Source organism: Brachyhypopomus gauderio, chromosome 2 (genome assembly GCF_052324685.1).
Source record: "Brachyhypopomus gauderio isolate BG-103 chromosome 2, BGAUD_0.2, whole genome shotgun sequence".
Taxonomy (NCBI): Eukaryota; Metazoa; Chordata; class Actinopteri; order Gymnotiformes; family Hypopomidae; genus Brachyhypopomus; species Brachyhypopomus gauderio.
Window position 1 is genome coordinate 19,545,514 of NC_135212.1, and position 16,297 is coordinate 19,561,810.

At 40.5% G+C, this 16,297-nt stretch overlaps 1 protein-coding gene across 1 annotated transcript; it reads left to right on the plus strand.

Annotated features, from left to right (window-relative positions):
* The first annotated feature begins 280 nt into the window (after nt 1-280).
* Nucleotides 281-4,680, plus strand: LOC143491088 (uncharacterized). Its single transcript, XM_076989795.1, has 2 exons — nt 281-610; nt 2,040-4,680. Exons 1-2 carry the CDS (start codon nt 568-570, stop codon nt 3,461-3,463), a joined length of 1,467 nt encoding a protein of 488 aa, XP_076845910.1. The 5' UTR covers nt 281-567; the 3' UTR covers nt 3,464-4,680.
* The last annotated feature ends 11,617 nt before the right edge of the window (nt 4,681-16,297 follow it).

Here is a 16,297-nt window from a genome sequence, read left to right on the forward strand (position 1 = left end):
ACCGTTTCTTCCTGTTGGTCAGAAGTTGATTACATTATACTTGCTGAACAAATTAAGTAAGCTCTGCAGCTCTGCTGGCCTTCAAAATGATACGGACCAGAAACATATTACAGATACAGTGAAGATGAAAAGGGCGAAATGTCATTCTTCTCATTAGTTTTCCGATGTATTTTACATCATTCTCATTCTGTACGGCCATAGAAATTGTTTGTCTAGGCTACAAGAAGTTTTTATTCCTCCTCCCACATCTGTTGTAACCATTTTAAACAGATCTGGTGGGCTGTACCCTAGCCTAGGCAAGGTTTCGTAAGTCTGTTTCACTACAGAACCCAGTCTTTAGAAGGACATCACGCGTTAGATCCGCCTAGAACTTAAGAGATTTTACTTTCGATACTCAGATGTTTAAGACAAGCACAGGCCAGTATAGCTGTATAGCTACCCGAGAAGACGTACAGGACGTTGGTAGTCAATACGATGGTTTAGACCTTATTCGATTCAGTCGATTTATTTGAGGTTATGCTTTAATAATGCAAACCCGTGAAAGTAAAGCGGGTGATACGGATATAAATGTCAGATGACGACGAAGATCTTCTCAGAATGTTCTCAGCAGGTATTGCGTTGCATGTTTAACCTCTCAAACCTCCCGAATTATTGTTGTAATTGAGTGATAACCAGTAATCTTTCCTAATAGTTCAAAAGAAACAAACGTAATTTTAACTTTTACCGTTATAATGTGTTTCTTGTTCTTGATACTGCGCCGATAGTTTTAAAAGGATGGGAAAGTTTTTCAGAAGTTTCCACATATGCCCGAAAACAGTTTTTTAATGAATATTTGAGAAGAATAAAATAACCTACATTATGTTTGTTTTATACGACTGGCTAAGTTTGTAGCTGTAATAGTCTATACATCTATTACGTTATTTAAAGGTCTTGCTAAACTATATTCTGTGGATCTTTTCTCGTGTCAGTAATTAATAGGATTACCCGTTAATGCAAACACGACATATTCACCAGTTTTAAACTGTAACAAATTATGCACGATGTGTCTGCCACACGCGCTTTACTAGTGTTAGTCCAAATTGCATGTGCAGCTACATTAGTCACTTATTTAGTGCTGAGGAAGATCTCGTGTTCGCTGGTTGGACCCGGTACTGACAGCTTGACATGAAGAGTTCTAACTCAGTTGTTCAAAATAGGCCCAAAGGCCACAACGTTACGTATGTCAGAACTCAGCATTTTATCTATAATACCGTACAATAAATTCTGCATCCAAAATGAGAGTAACCGATAACTTTTATTCTACTAAAATACGGCTGAGAGGGGGGGTGGCGGGGTTGGGGGAGGGGGGGGGAGGGGGGGCTGAGACGGGGGTGGAGGGTGGGGGGCACAGTTCCTTATCATGAAAATACCAGATATATTACAGTTGTGTACAGGAGAACGTTTCTCAAACAGACTCACTGAAAGATTCACAGGGGTCTTTCAATTTTCCATATTCGTTGTAATGATTCTGCCGTTTATACCATAATGAACTCAAAGATCAAAGATCAAAGATCCTCAACAGACGCAAGTTTGACTTTGACATGACTAATAATCGCCACCAAGAATCTATATGACTAAATATTAGCAGAATCTTGCATACCTATCAGAAACCGTGCAAATAGTTATGGAAATGTATAGGTCACCGTTTTGTTGTGTTTTGAGAGAATCCGTTTTAGGTTTATTATTTAACAGTTTTATGGTTATTTTAAAAAGCTGCTCGAGTAAAGTGCATTTTTGTCTCACACAGTTCAGTTAAACACAACATTTAGTGTATCTAGTGTAATCTAGCAACAGTAGTGGTCCAAGTCTGACTTTTTTTGTCCCTCTATATGCTTTTGACATAAGCTAACATTTTGTAAGATTAATTTTCAAGTGACAGCCAAAAATTTTGTGCATACTTATCTTCAGTAGCTGTCAATAACATCCTGTCTTTAAGTAATCTTTGAAGAAACGTTTAATTTTCAACCTTGTTTTAAGACATTTTTTAAAATACTTCGCAGGGCTGAAGCAGTCTTCTCAGAAGAATCCAAAGACCTTTCCAAGGAGCCTTTTTGTGCCTCTGCTTTGTGTGTTCATCGTTATCATCATCATCTTCAAACTTTCTAACAATGACATGAGCACTAAAATGAAAATGATTTACCCTAAAATGAAAACAATTGCTAAGAGTCCCAATAAACCAGAACACAATGATTTTCTAAGCAGAGATAAACCTTCAAGTGCTGCACCACTCTTAAAGGTATGTGATGTACCAGTACAGAGTGGTCCGATGTTTCAAGTTGGAGATCACAAAACATATGTGACTGGCTCTTATGTAGAGCACCGTAACGGGGGTGGAAAGGTAAAAACGATCGCTATAGTGCATCGTAGTTATAGTGATACACTGCTTTATAATTGCTTGTTTTGCTGCAATGGCAAGAATGTTTCTGTACCTGCTGTATGTGAAGTTCACTCTGACCACTTTAATTTTGAGTATGGCACAGCGGATATCGTCTGTAGAATACCTGAAGAATGCACAACGAAATTGTATGTGACTGTTACTGCAACATCACATGAAAGGTCTGGATCCTGGCAGAATATAGAGTCTTTCCAACTGGTGGGGAATCCAGAACCCAAGGAGAAATTTCCTTTCAAGTTTACCGTGTGCATTTCTGTCATGTATGACTGGATCAATGTCTTGGAGCTTGTGGAGGCCATGGAGATGTTTAAAATACTAGGCGTGCAGAGGGTGGTTGTTTACAAGACAAACTGCAGTTCTGAGACACAGAAGATCCTGGATTACTATGTCAAAAAGGATTTTGTAGAGATCATCCCGTGGACGGTGGCTTCTAAGATTCAGGTGTCCCGAGGGTGGCGGAAATGGGCCTCCCCAGGACAGCTGCATTATTTTGGACAAATCGCTGCACTTAATGACTGTATATATCGCTACATGTACCAGACTGAGTATGTAGCTTTACAAGACTTGGATGAACTTATTCTGCCAATTAAAGTAATGACCTGGACTGAACTCTTGCATCAGGTGAAGCAACAATATCCCTACTCTGCAGGCTTTGAGTTTGAGAATCACCTGTTCCCCCTTTCTGTCAAGCAGCAGAAAAGGAAATTTGAAACAGATTCGTGGAAAAACGTCCCTGGAGTTAACATCTTAGAATTTGTCCAAAGGATAAGAAATGACCCCAACAAGTTCAATAATTTCAAGGTCATCGTGAACCCTCGATTAGTGTACAAGGCTACAGTACATGGCCTTCTGGTTTCTGATGGCAGTACATTCAGAGTGGACCCTAACATTGCGCGTATGTACCACATGAGACATGTTGACAGTTTCAATAAGACTTTACTCATAGATGATACACGTGTTTGGGACTATGCACACATGTTGATTCCCTCTGTTTCTGAAGTGCTCCAACAAGTACTGAATATTCAGTGAGATGTACATGATGGACTGTTAGTATATGCTAGTCCAACTTAATGGATTAGCGTTACTTCTGTGTAGTTACTAATGAAATGTGAATTAATGCAACTTAGCAAAACTTTGGCACATAGTCAAATAAAAGTATTTTTTTAATTCATCAAAATATTCCGCTAGGTGTACAGTAAATGTGGTAATGAACAAAAACACAAGTAATTTGAGCATTCAATTAACAAACTGCACAGGATGTTATAAAAATAAAAAATGGCTTGCTATGTCTCATGAGAAACTAGGAAATGTTGTTTCCAAAGGAAATGAAATCAGCAGAAACAATGTCATCCTAGGTAGCTGAATAATAAATGTCCTCAGGAAGTTAGCTATAGTGATGAAGTTTTGCATTTCCATTGGCTTTTCCTATGCAAATACACTGTTGTAATCTGTGAGAATCTGAAAAATGAAAAATGGCTGGCACTTTATTTATGCCCAGATACGTCTGATTGATAGGTTTGATTGATATCTGATTGCTAATTAAACAACACCTACAGGAACAACACAAAAAGCCCTGTCTACTCTACAATATTTACTGACTGGTCATTTTGTCAAAAAATTTGAACAGTGATATTTGGGAATCTGTGCACATACATACACATTCACGTGTGCATTTCTCTCCGTCTGCATGGATATAAGTCTGGAATAGTGCATGTTATTTATCATACTGTAACCTCTAGTCACTTGTTGGATGATTTCCAAGTGTTTGACTGCTTATATTGGCTATTTGGCTTGTCTGTCAACACTTAAACAAACAAAAATGTGATTTGGGAAGTTTTGGGAAGGTGGTGAAATAGTTAGAGCCTTGTACTTTAACTCTCATGCACCCTGCACTTTATTATTTGTGGACGTTCGTGTAATGGATAATTTTTTTCTTTGGAATTATTGCACTGCAAAGTGCCGAAATAATTTGCAAACAATAACTAAGAAATAAATATCTATAGCTTAATAAAAGATCAGCAGTTTTTTAGATCAATTATTACTTTTTATTATTAAATTATATTTTATCAGTTGCAAAAAATAAAAATAAACATGTCAGCAATCAATCCCTATCACTCTTAATATTAGCATTGGCATTGGCCATTAAAAAACCCTTATGGGTCGAACTATCGACTTACTGCATTCTATTCATACAATTACTGTATAAATATGTTTTAGCTGTTCCATTCATTACATTAAAGCATGAAAATTATATGAATACATGAATTACATATATATATATATATATATATATATATATATATATATATATATATATATATATATATATAAGATTTGATTTATGATTGTCAGTAATATGATTATTCTTTTATCTTAAAAGAATGAATTAAAAGAGGTTGTATATTTTATTTCTTATTTGTTTTTGTATAAACTACATCATTTATAAAACCTTAAGCTTCAATGATAGTCTGACATTAGAGTTCACAATATCATGTACTTTTATCAAAATGTTATATTGTGCAAGATAACTGTTGGTGTGGTTTTGGAAGCCTTTAAAAGGTCTTCTAGAGTCCATCTCCACTGAGGTGCTTGTCTCACCGAACAGTCAGATTCATTCCAACTGGTGGGAGATCTGGAGATACTGAAGATGATATTGATTGGTTTCATAGTGAAGCTCTATCCACTTCTTCTCAGTCTTGAGAATCACTACTTCCTATATAAACTTTTTAAAAGGGAAAGTTAATTTATCTGAGTGTGAAATAAATGTTGTATGTGAGCTACACAGGTGTCCGTGGCTGTGCTAATTCTTAAATCATTCTTTCCCAGATACGGAGATGGAATGTGGTGCATATTTTTCACTGTCCTCCTACATGGCTACATTCTAAACCTTATCGGCAGGAACAGCTCTGTGAGCAGCACATGAGTATTTTGAGTTGCTCTTGGTTGTTTTCATTCCCAGAAAATTAATAGATTAACGTCCAAAGGAAGCAATAATTTGTGTCCAAAGTAATACATTATAGTGTTAAAATCACCAGATAACAAGTAGTTACAACTAATTAATTTTAAATGAATTCTTTTTTACATCATTCTGTAAAGCATTTGACAGTATCATTACAAAAGAGAAACATCCTGTTTAAAATAAGTTGCAGACAAGTGTGTACATGTGTAGACACAGACACGATACGGAGCCATAAACAAAACTATGTCAGGAATTTTGCCTCAGACTAATTGGACACTATGAAAACATTCAGATTGGCTAAAAGCGAGATATCATTTACTCTGTTTTACACACATATTAAACAACAGCACTGTACATCATATAAAAACAAAAAGCAAAATGACTTCTAGAAACATACATAAAAAATGAACAAGGTCTGCGATACAAAAAACAGCTTGGACAATTAGTTACTGTTGTGCTGTGAGGCCTTCAATGCGTGTCCATTTTATTGTTTTATTGCATCTGTGCAGACGGGTTCATCTCTCTGTATTAGGAACAAGTGTCTTGTTGTAGTGGTGAAGTGCTTCAGGAAGGCCTCTCTCCCCGTGTACTTCCTACTCTTATCTGACCAGGTGGAAGGTTAACCAGTACATGAACACAGGCTGTGCAGCAGCGATGGCCATCGTTAGGTACATACGTAGCTGATTCTTCGCTCCACGGACCATCACGCCCTCGGCAGCTGCCTCAGACAGGGACATGGCGGTCAGGGCTTTGTTGCCATGGAAGGTTGCATTTATGAATGAATATTCATAAAGGCTCCACAGCAACTGAAGTGCTCAGTGTGGTACTCACAAGATAACCTTTACTGAACATTCAGGGGAAAAACCCCTGGCAGGGAACAGGGTTACAAGCTGGTCTATCTCAGACTATAAGATAAAATGAGGCAAAAATATTTTGCCAACATTTTGCCATTTGCTTCGTCCTGGTCTGATTACATCTAGATGTGCTTGCATACACACTCAAAAAACAAACAAAAACCCCATTCAACTATAAATGAAACTTTTTTTGAGTTTCAAAACCAGTGTGACAACAAACAAACAGATAAAGAAATCACATCAACAATCAACCTGTAACTGACTGGCTAAATAAACAACCAGGAAAGAATACTAAACCATCAAGATTACCTCTAGTCCCCCACCAAAACAGAAGCCAAATAACTGTTTTACAACAGTTCACATACAAGAGACGCCAACAGTCTTAATGAATCTTTAAGGGAGCCAGAACCCCACACAACTGCCATGTTGTAAGCAAGGCCTGGTCCCCCTCCCTCCTTATCCCACCCTGTCCAATTTTATGGGTTGTCTCCCTCTAGCGATGGGCAATCCAAGTCGGAGAATACTCTCCCCCCGAACCCTGCAATTGACACACTCCAAAGCATAGCACGCATCATGCAATTTAGAAACAGTTATAGCAACAGAGAAGGTTGAACTATAAAGGTCTACTTTGTTGTAAAGGTCTACACCAAGACACAGACCTTTTCCAGTACTGTAGGTATGTGTGAAACTGCAATATAACATGAGACAAACGGAAAGCTAATCATATATACAAAACTAACACCTTGCAGAGAATCCACTACAGTGCTTCTCTGAGGACCTCTATACTATGAGACTTCACTGATATAGGAAAATTGGTTGCAGCATGAAGGCCATTTTGTAGTGGAATGTTAACCAACATAAAAACATGACAGCTATGATCACCATGAAGATGGAAGCACAGCACCACAGGAGAATGGTTCAAGGTGCAAGAATATTCCCATGCCATGTGTCCTCACTCTCAGATGAATCTTGTGATGAAAGTGCCCAACTCTGGTCTAGTCTGACATTCTGAACCCACAGCCAACTTATGATCTGAGACATTACAACTAAGTATCAAGTACGTAAACTGATTGGACCGCCTTACCCAACATATTTGTATCCTGAGAAGGCCACGAGGTCTATGGTGGTCAGGTCTGTGTTCACTGTGACCAGGTAAAGGCTCAGAAGTACAGCAAGCACTTCAATAATGAGCCAAACCAAAGCTGAGCTAGACTGCATGCCCAAGATCTCTGGAGAAAACCTGGATGGACAGACAATCATAAGAAAACAGATAAAGAAACTGCTGATACAACTGAATAACCTGCAATTCATTCGATACAAAAAACGTGTGTTTGATCATTAGTTATAATGCTATGAGTAGGTCTATGATGGTCATGTCTGTGTTCACAGTGTTTTTCTCTCCCTTATTGTACCTGTGGCTTTTATATCATGTGTTCACTGTGTTCATGTGTTTTCATCACTAGGTATAATGTGATGCCCTGCACCAGTTTCACCAGGATTCATGAGACCATGATACTAACCCACTGAACTAATGAAACAAACAGAATCGCTACATGCAAAAATGGTTCTGCTCTACTGACAGCTGTACTTTACAAATAGTACTTACACTAATGCAGTGCTAACATTTAAAAGGCTGTTGTCATGGTTGAAGAACATGCAGACAAAAGGAAAGTGAAGCGAACTCAAGTCTTCCAACGTTTCATGAAGTGTTTAATGGACATAATGAAAATGACCACGAAAGTGCATTAACCACAACAAAAGAAGCACAGAAAATGACCGACAACAGCCAAGAAGATGAATCATGTAAATTGTGTAATGAAACTCTGGTCTATACTAACTCTGCCACTTCCATCCTGACATTCTGAACCCACAGCCCACTTATGATTTGAGTCTTAGTGTTAGTCTTAGTGCTTTCAGGCCTCTACAGTATGAAGAAATACAGCAAGTTGATAGTTTTTGTAAACAGGACTTTGTACATTGAGAATGCCAGGAAGCCTGTGGTGGTCAGGTCTGTGTTGACTGTGTTCATGTGTTTTCATCACTAGTTTAGTTGCAATTTGTACTTGTTTGAGTGTCTAATTATATATTGCCTGAGGTAACTGAAATATTTTATATATGTATATTTAAGATTTAAAATATTTTCTTTCCCTTCACATTAATTAAAATGTGCCAGATTAAGGAGTGAATTATGTGGCAATCTCTTTATTTCAACTTTGACCTTGTGTGATTGTTAAACATATTAACAATTATTTACATCCTTTACTTTTTCAATGTCCTTTATTCAAGGGTGCCACAGGTCATGGAATTCATAAATATCATGGAATTTCAAAAAGTCTATTACCGACATGGAAAGTCAGTTGGTTTATTATTGGGTCATGGAATGTCAGAAATGTTTCTTTGTAGTATCTTTAAATATAATACCATTTATTTAAATGTTACATGTTCATGCATATTTCCTCAGTCAGGAATGGTTGTTGCACAGACAGCTGTTGTATCTCCTCCTCCCACCTTTTGTTATTTTTTTAACATTGATTAAAGTTCAGTGGGGGACTTGCATTTACTTCACTTTCCTTTTATCTGCACGTTCTTCACCCATGACAACTTTTAGGCATTAGCTTATTCGTGTGTTTGCACTGCATTAGTGTAAGTACTATTTGTAAAGTACAGCTGTCAGTAGAGCAGAACCATTTTTGCATGTAGCGATTCTGTTTTAGTTTCATAATCTCTGTGGTTTAGTATCATAGTTTCATATCCCTGGCAAGCTGTGCAGGGCATAGCATTATAACTAGTGATGAAAACGCATGAACACAGTGAACACATGATATAAAAGCCACAGGTACAATAAGGGAGAGAAAATATTTTAAATCCTAAATATACATGCAAAATACTTCAGTTACCTCAGGCAGTATATAATTAGACACTAAAACAAGTATGAATTGCAACTAAACATTTCAAAGCAGCAGCTTTTATTAGGCAATACTGCTGATTATGCAATACTGTTCATAGTTACAACAGTGTGTGTTTTCTACTGCCAGACACCATTTCAGTCCTCCAGTTATGGCAGTCGACTGTTAAGTGGCAGGAGCAAGTTTGAATTCCAGGCCTGTTACACCAGAGTGTGCAACAGAATATGATAGACAGTACATCAGTCTTACCTCATGCATATAGGGGAAAACAAGTAGTCCAATCTTCTTGCCAACATAAAGTGCCAAAATAATATTTCAGTTTGGAGAAGGTGTGACATCAGAAAAAGATTCAGAACCGAGTAATCATTAGGGAAACAAATCAATGATAAAGTGTTCTGCCTACACTCTATCAGAAATGACTACAGAAAACTAAATTGTACTGTAGCTGCACCGCTTAGTTGCAGAGACCAAATCCTTTTTCAAAGGAAAAGGTTCTTTGACCAACAAGCCTGGAAATGCTACAGCTTTGTGCGTCCTAAGACTCACTAGTGTCTGTATAAAGCCCTTTCCTTATACATGACATCACTTATATTTTTGTCTAGCATTTCTTTGCCCTTGCCCTTGGTTTACAGTCAATTTGGGTAGATTTTGGTCAGAATTGGTGGAGGCAATTGTGCATCGTTCTGTTTGTTGTTTGAGTTTTTAATATGTATAATATGTATTGCTTACTAAAGCGTTTTATAATTGAATCAGCCTACCTGTCACGGTGAGGCGGCCCCCTACCGGTCGCCTCCGTCCACAGCGGCTGTGTTGTTGTTGTTTTGTGACGTCGTGTACGCCCCTCAGGTGGGCGGAGCCCGTGATCCGTTCCCACCTGATGGTCGTTTGTCTGTCTATATATGTCTTGTCTTTGTACCAGTTGACCGCTGGTCATTATATCCTTAATTTGGATCTATTGCACGGGTTTTAGGTTTGCACACTTTATATTAAACCATCCTTTTTCCCTGAGACTTGGCGTGATCGCTTCCTTTTTGTTGCTCACACCTGCCCGTCACAGAATGACCAGCCACCCTTCGGAAGCCGCCAAGTCTCTTTTTCTTTTTCCTTCGTTCGTGGTCATGTCTCGTGGTAAGTGTTTGTCTACGTGGTGTTTTGTGAAGAGTTCCGCCGTGCTTTTGTGTTGTGTTTGTGGCACGGCGTGGACCAGGGCTGTCTGCCCTGGGAAAACTCTTCGTGTCTGTTGTTTGTTTGCTTGTTTGAAGAGCTCCGCCGTGTCTGTGTTTGTGGCACGGCGAGGACCAGGGCTGTCTGTCCTGGGAAAAAACTCTTCGTGTTTGTCGTTTGTTTGTTGGAAGAGCTCCGCCGTGCTCGTGTTGTGTTTGTGGCACGGCGAGGACCAAGGCAGTCTCCCTGGTAAGCTCTTCGTCTTGTGTGGTGTTAGTGTGTCCAGGTGAACGGACGTGAGGATCTGTGTGCGTGCGCGTTTGTTATATGTTAAGTGTTTTGTGTGTGTGACGTGGTCGCCGCTCGTCACTGTCGCCTCGCTCCCCGTGTGTCATGTGTTTTATGTGGGGAGCGACTGCGACTCTGAGCGGCGCGTCACCGTCGTTTATGTGTAGTGCACGCAAGTATCGGTCCCGTTCGTTCAGTGTCTGCGCACTAAGTTCTGTTTGTCGAGTCTTTGTGTGCATGTTTTGTCCTAGCGTGTTGCCTACTGTTAAGTGTAATTCCACGCTTGCTCCTCCCCTTAAATGTGTGTTTGGGAGGGGGGCGGTTGTGGTCCCGTGCCACTGGGTATGGCACGGAGGGCGTCTGAGGCGCGTTTGTGTTCTATGTCGGTGTGTGTGTGTGTGTGTGTGTGTGTGTGTGTGAGTGCTGTTTCTGTGCAGGTGCTTCCCCCTGGCGGTGTCGTGGTGTTCCTGGACCTTGTGGGGGTCTCCACCTGGCAGGAGCCCCCTTGTGTTGTGGGGTGACCGGAGCCCGGTCGTGAAGAGCCCCTCCCTAGAGGGCTGGGGCCCCCGGATGTTTGGGGACCATGGGGCTCTGGTCTGAAAAGCTCCTGCTGGGGATGGAGATCCTCCCTCCTGTCCGGGGTGACCAGGAGGCCCTTGGGGCTGCTCCCTAGCCCGCGTCGGGGGTGCTCTGGGCCTCGGTCTCTGGCGCTCCTGGGTTGGGTGGAGGAGTCCACCTTGAGATGAGAGGCCCCGGGAGGGGTTGGCTCCCCAGGAGGCTGGGGTGACCCCTAGCAGAAGGCAGGGGTCAGCTCTGGGAGGAGGTAGGTCCAGGAGGTGAAGAAGCCACGCCTCGGGGAGGTAACCTGCACACACACATACGCTAAGGACGACACAGGAGCCATAGCTCCTCGTCCTCACACCTGTGGGGCTCACCGGCCAAGGGCCGGTTAGGGCGCGAGGGCCCTGTGACCGACCGGGGCGTGGTTATGTGTTGTTAACGGCCCGGTCGGTCCAGGGTCCCGCCCAGGGAGGTGAGCTGACTAACGTTTTGTGTTTCAGCTCGTGGACTGCAGGAGATGTGTCCCTGCCTGTCCTTGCCTTCCTGCCCCTTCGTGTTGTTGTGCAGCCGCTGTGTGCCACACACCCAGTGGAGGGGAGTGCGGCTTGGTGGGGGGGTCTGTCACGGTGAGGCGGCCCCCTACCGGTCGCCTCCGTCCACAGCGGCTGTGTTGTTGTTGTTTTGTGACGTCGTGTACGCCCCTCAGGTGGGCGGAGCCCGTGATCCGTTCCCACCTGATGGTCGTTTGTCTGTCTATATATGTCTTGTCTTTGTACCAGTTGACCGCTGGTCATTATATCCTTAATTTGGATCTATTGCACGGGTTTTAGGTTTGCACACTTTATATTAAACCATCCTTTTTCCCTGAGACTTGGCGTGATCGCTTCCTTTTTGTTGCTCACACCTGCCCGTCACACTACCTTCTCTTCTCAATCAGTTGTCAAAACATTAGTCACTTATTTTGAGTGTCTAGGGTTGTTCAGGCTGTGAGCTGCTTCATTTTGTGTTTGTCTTGGAGGCCAATGGCCACCTCAGCCTCGCTCTAGTGCCGGCCCTGACTTGGTCGGTTTTCCATATAATTTGGTGGGTTTTGATCACGTATTGGCTGGAAACTACTGGAGCAATCTGACAACCCTGACTACTCCCATTGGCCATGGCGAGGTTAGACATGGGGTCAGAGAGGAGGGTCTGGTCTGTATAGGCCATGATGTCCAGTGCTCATCACAGTTACTAACTTGAAGATTGTCATTCCGTAATAAACTGTCAGTGAGAAGACCAGAGTATGACTCATCCGTTCTACAGTTACACTAACATTGGATTCTAAAATACCACTGAACTAATAAAGGTCAAACCAAAGAGTTACTCGCTTTCTATTCCAAGTGTTACTAAAGTGTAGGGAGTACAAACACAATCTTGCACAATGGCCTTTAACCTTTTTCTGATATGCAGAAAGATAAAAATCAGCCACCCCAACAAAACTAGTGACAAAACAGGCCAAGAACACAATGGGCATTATATTGATTGATTTGGTCACTTGATTTGGTCACTTTGGTTGATTTGGTCAATTGTTTTGTTTGTCTCGAAATCATCATCTGCTTTTATGTTCATCAGTGTTGAATATATCAACATTCAGGATCTACTATTTTTGTTTAAATGACAATATAACGTAAAACTGAGATTTTTTTAGTGCCCCGCAGTGAATACATACATACAGTGTATATAATGGTTTTGTGTTTATAATTTGTTAATTGGTGAACATCAGACCTTGGTCTGTCTTGGTCCTCCCGAGGTTTCTTCCTAATTCCCACCCCATAGGGAGTTTTTCCTCGCCACTGTCGCCTTTGGCTTGCTCATTAGGGATCTGGACCCATATGATTGTAAAGCTGCTTTGTGACAACGTGTGTTGTGAAAAGCGCTATATAAATAAATTTGACTTTGACTTTGACCTGACTGCTCAGACTTTGTGTGCTTTGGTCAGTTCTGTCTCGCATTGTGTTCATGCAAATAACATGATTCAATGCATATGATCTTTATCATTTTGATTTAAATTTTTAATGTAACAAAGAATGCCCAGCATTTTTTCTGTTTACTACATTTATACCCACTTCACGTTGATTAGTGCAATTAAATATAAACATCTAAAAAGTACACTGACAAAAATAAATAAATAATTAATAATAATAATACTTCCGTCCACAATGGCAGTATTTCATGTTGTTCTGTTAACTAACTAGGTCTTTGAGATCCTGAATTTTTGCTGATGCAGCAGTAACATACAAATAAATCATTTAAAAAACCATACATTGTGATTTCCAGATTTTTTTAATTATGTCTCACAGTGGACATGCACCTAAGATTTCAGACCCCTCCATGATTTCTAAGTGGGAGAACTAGTCACAGGGTGTTCAAATACTAATTTTCCTCACTGTACATGTGTTTGTGTTATCTAAAGGATTCAGAAGTGTGTTTTGTTTTCTGGAGAGGCTAACGTGAGGCTAACTAACATCTTAGCATTGTCTTAATAAGAGATGATCAATATGTACAGTTGTGATCAAATTTATTCAACCCCCACTGAAATAAAGTGTTTTGGCCAGTTTGACATTGATTTTGATCATTTCAGTCATCTTATTTACAATTATATCAAAGAGGCACTTATAAATTAGACAAACATAACATAATATTTATGATGGAATAACCACAAATGTCTTTACTGTGCTCACATCATTATCAGTTTTATTCAACCCCCTAGTGACATTATTTTTTAGTACTTAGTACAACATCCTTTTCCAGTTATGACAGCTTTCAAGCGTGAAGCATAGCTTGACACAAGTGTCTTGCAGCGACCTATGGGTATCTTAGCCCATTCTTCATGGGCAAAAGCCTCCAGTTCAGTCACATTCTTAGGCTTGCGCACTGCAACTGCCTTCTTTAGGTCCCACCAGAGGTTCTCAATTGGATTTAAGTCTGGTGATTGCGATGGCCACTCTAGAATGTTCCAGCCTTTCATGTTCAACCATGCTCTAGTGGACTTGGATGTGTGCTTCGGATCATTGTCCTGTTGGAAGGTCCAACGTCTCCCAAGCCGCAGGTTTGTGACTGACTCCATCACATTTTCCTCCAAGATCTCCTGGTACTGAAGGGAATTCATGGTACCCTGCACACGTTGAAGCTTTCCTGTACCATTAGAAGCAAAACAGCCCCAAAGCATAATTGACCCCCCGCCATGCTTCACAGTAGGCAAGGTGTTCTTTTGTTCATAAGCCTGGTTCTTCCTTCTCCAAACATAGCGCTGGTCCATTGTCCCAAACAGTTCTAATTTAGTTTCATCTGACCACAGTACACTGTTCCAAAACCTTTGTGGCTTGTCCACATGACTTTTGGCATACTGCAGTCGACTTTTCTTGTTCTTTGGAGTCAGCAAGGGGGTGCGTCTGGGCGTTCTGGCATGGAGGTCTTCGTTATGCAGTGCGCGCCTTATTGTCTGAGCTGAAACTTCAGTGCCCACATCTGACAGGTCTTTTTTCAGTTCCTTAGCAGTCACGCAGGGATTTTTCTCCACATTACGCTTCAGGTAGCGCACAGCAGTCGCGGTCAGGATCTTCTTTCTGCCACGACCAGGTAACGTTTCCACTGTGCCCTTTAACTTGAACTTGCGAATGATACTTCCGATAGTGTCTCTTGGAATATTTAACAACTTCGCAATCTTTTTATATCCATTGCCATTCTTGTGAAGAGCAATAACCTCTTCTCTTGTCTTCTGGGACCATTCTCTTGCCTTCACCATGCTTGGAAACACACCAGTAGATGTCTAGAAGGAGCTGAGTATCACAGTCCTTTTAAATCTGCCTAATTGGTGCTTATCATGCTTGATTGCTGCTCGTTGACATCCACAGATGTTTTCAATACCTGATGGAAAACACTGGAATGAACCTCTGTTCTTAGGAGTGGTAGTCGTAAAGGGGTTGAATAATTGTGTCAATGAAGAAATCACAAAAAGGCCATTTAATACTTTATGACAAAAAAAATTGATGCTATCTTAGTTGCATTTAGTTCTTTAACAAGTCCTTGTAAGATTTCATTATGAACACAATTACAAATGTGCACTGAATTCCATAAAACCCTTCGCAGCATTGGGGGTTGAATAAATTTGATCACAACTGTATCTAGAACTGACATAAAAGTATCTACAAAAGCAATACAGACTTCCTCTGTTATAACCATTCTAAAAAAACTGCTCTAGTGATGTAACCACACCCATACACCAACTGGCACTGGTGTAATGAATGGTGCACTCACTCACAGAAACACACAATATGCAGACATAGATAAGCCCGAGAGAGGCAGTAGACATTTGTCTTCAACGTCCATGGAAATGACTGGGCATGACTGGCATCAATCATTTTTATATAATTTACCTTATTTAGGTTATAATTTATTGAGATAACTGTTATCATATTGCAACACCATGCACCTCTCTTAAAATAATGATCAAGATGTTTCTTCACTAATCAATAACAGACCTTTCTCAAGCTCTTTTATATGCACCGGTTAATTTTGGTTTAGGGGCATGTTAGAGGGGGTAGCTGCTCACCCACAGGATTATAAACAATGATTGTAACACTCTTAATAAAGCATAACGCCCCTACTGCCCTGCTGAAGAACAGTTGCTAGCACATTCTCTGCTGGTACATTAACAAGTATGTGTTTTCATGTTTTTCAGCAGTTTTCTTTTCAGAAGTAAAGAAAAATACATTTAAGGTTATGCCTCTTTTTAATTATTCAGTATTTCTTCCTTTCTATGACAAAGTGGTAAAACAGAATGTTATCTTGTTATCAGGGCTAAAGTAAATAATGCATTGAATACACTCAATACATGAGTGTACATGCTAGCCACACCCATTGTATTCTCCCCCTAACTTCCTGTGTTATCTGTGCACAGGAAATTACACTGCAAGTCAAAAGTTTAGACACAGCTACTATGGGGGAAGATGCAAAACCAATGAGATAGCACATGTGCTCTAACAAACAAGTATAGACTAACTTAGATATTAGATTCTTTGAAGTAACCATCCTATATTTTGATGACAGCTTTGCACACTCTTGGTGTTCTGTTAATCAGCTTCATGAAGAA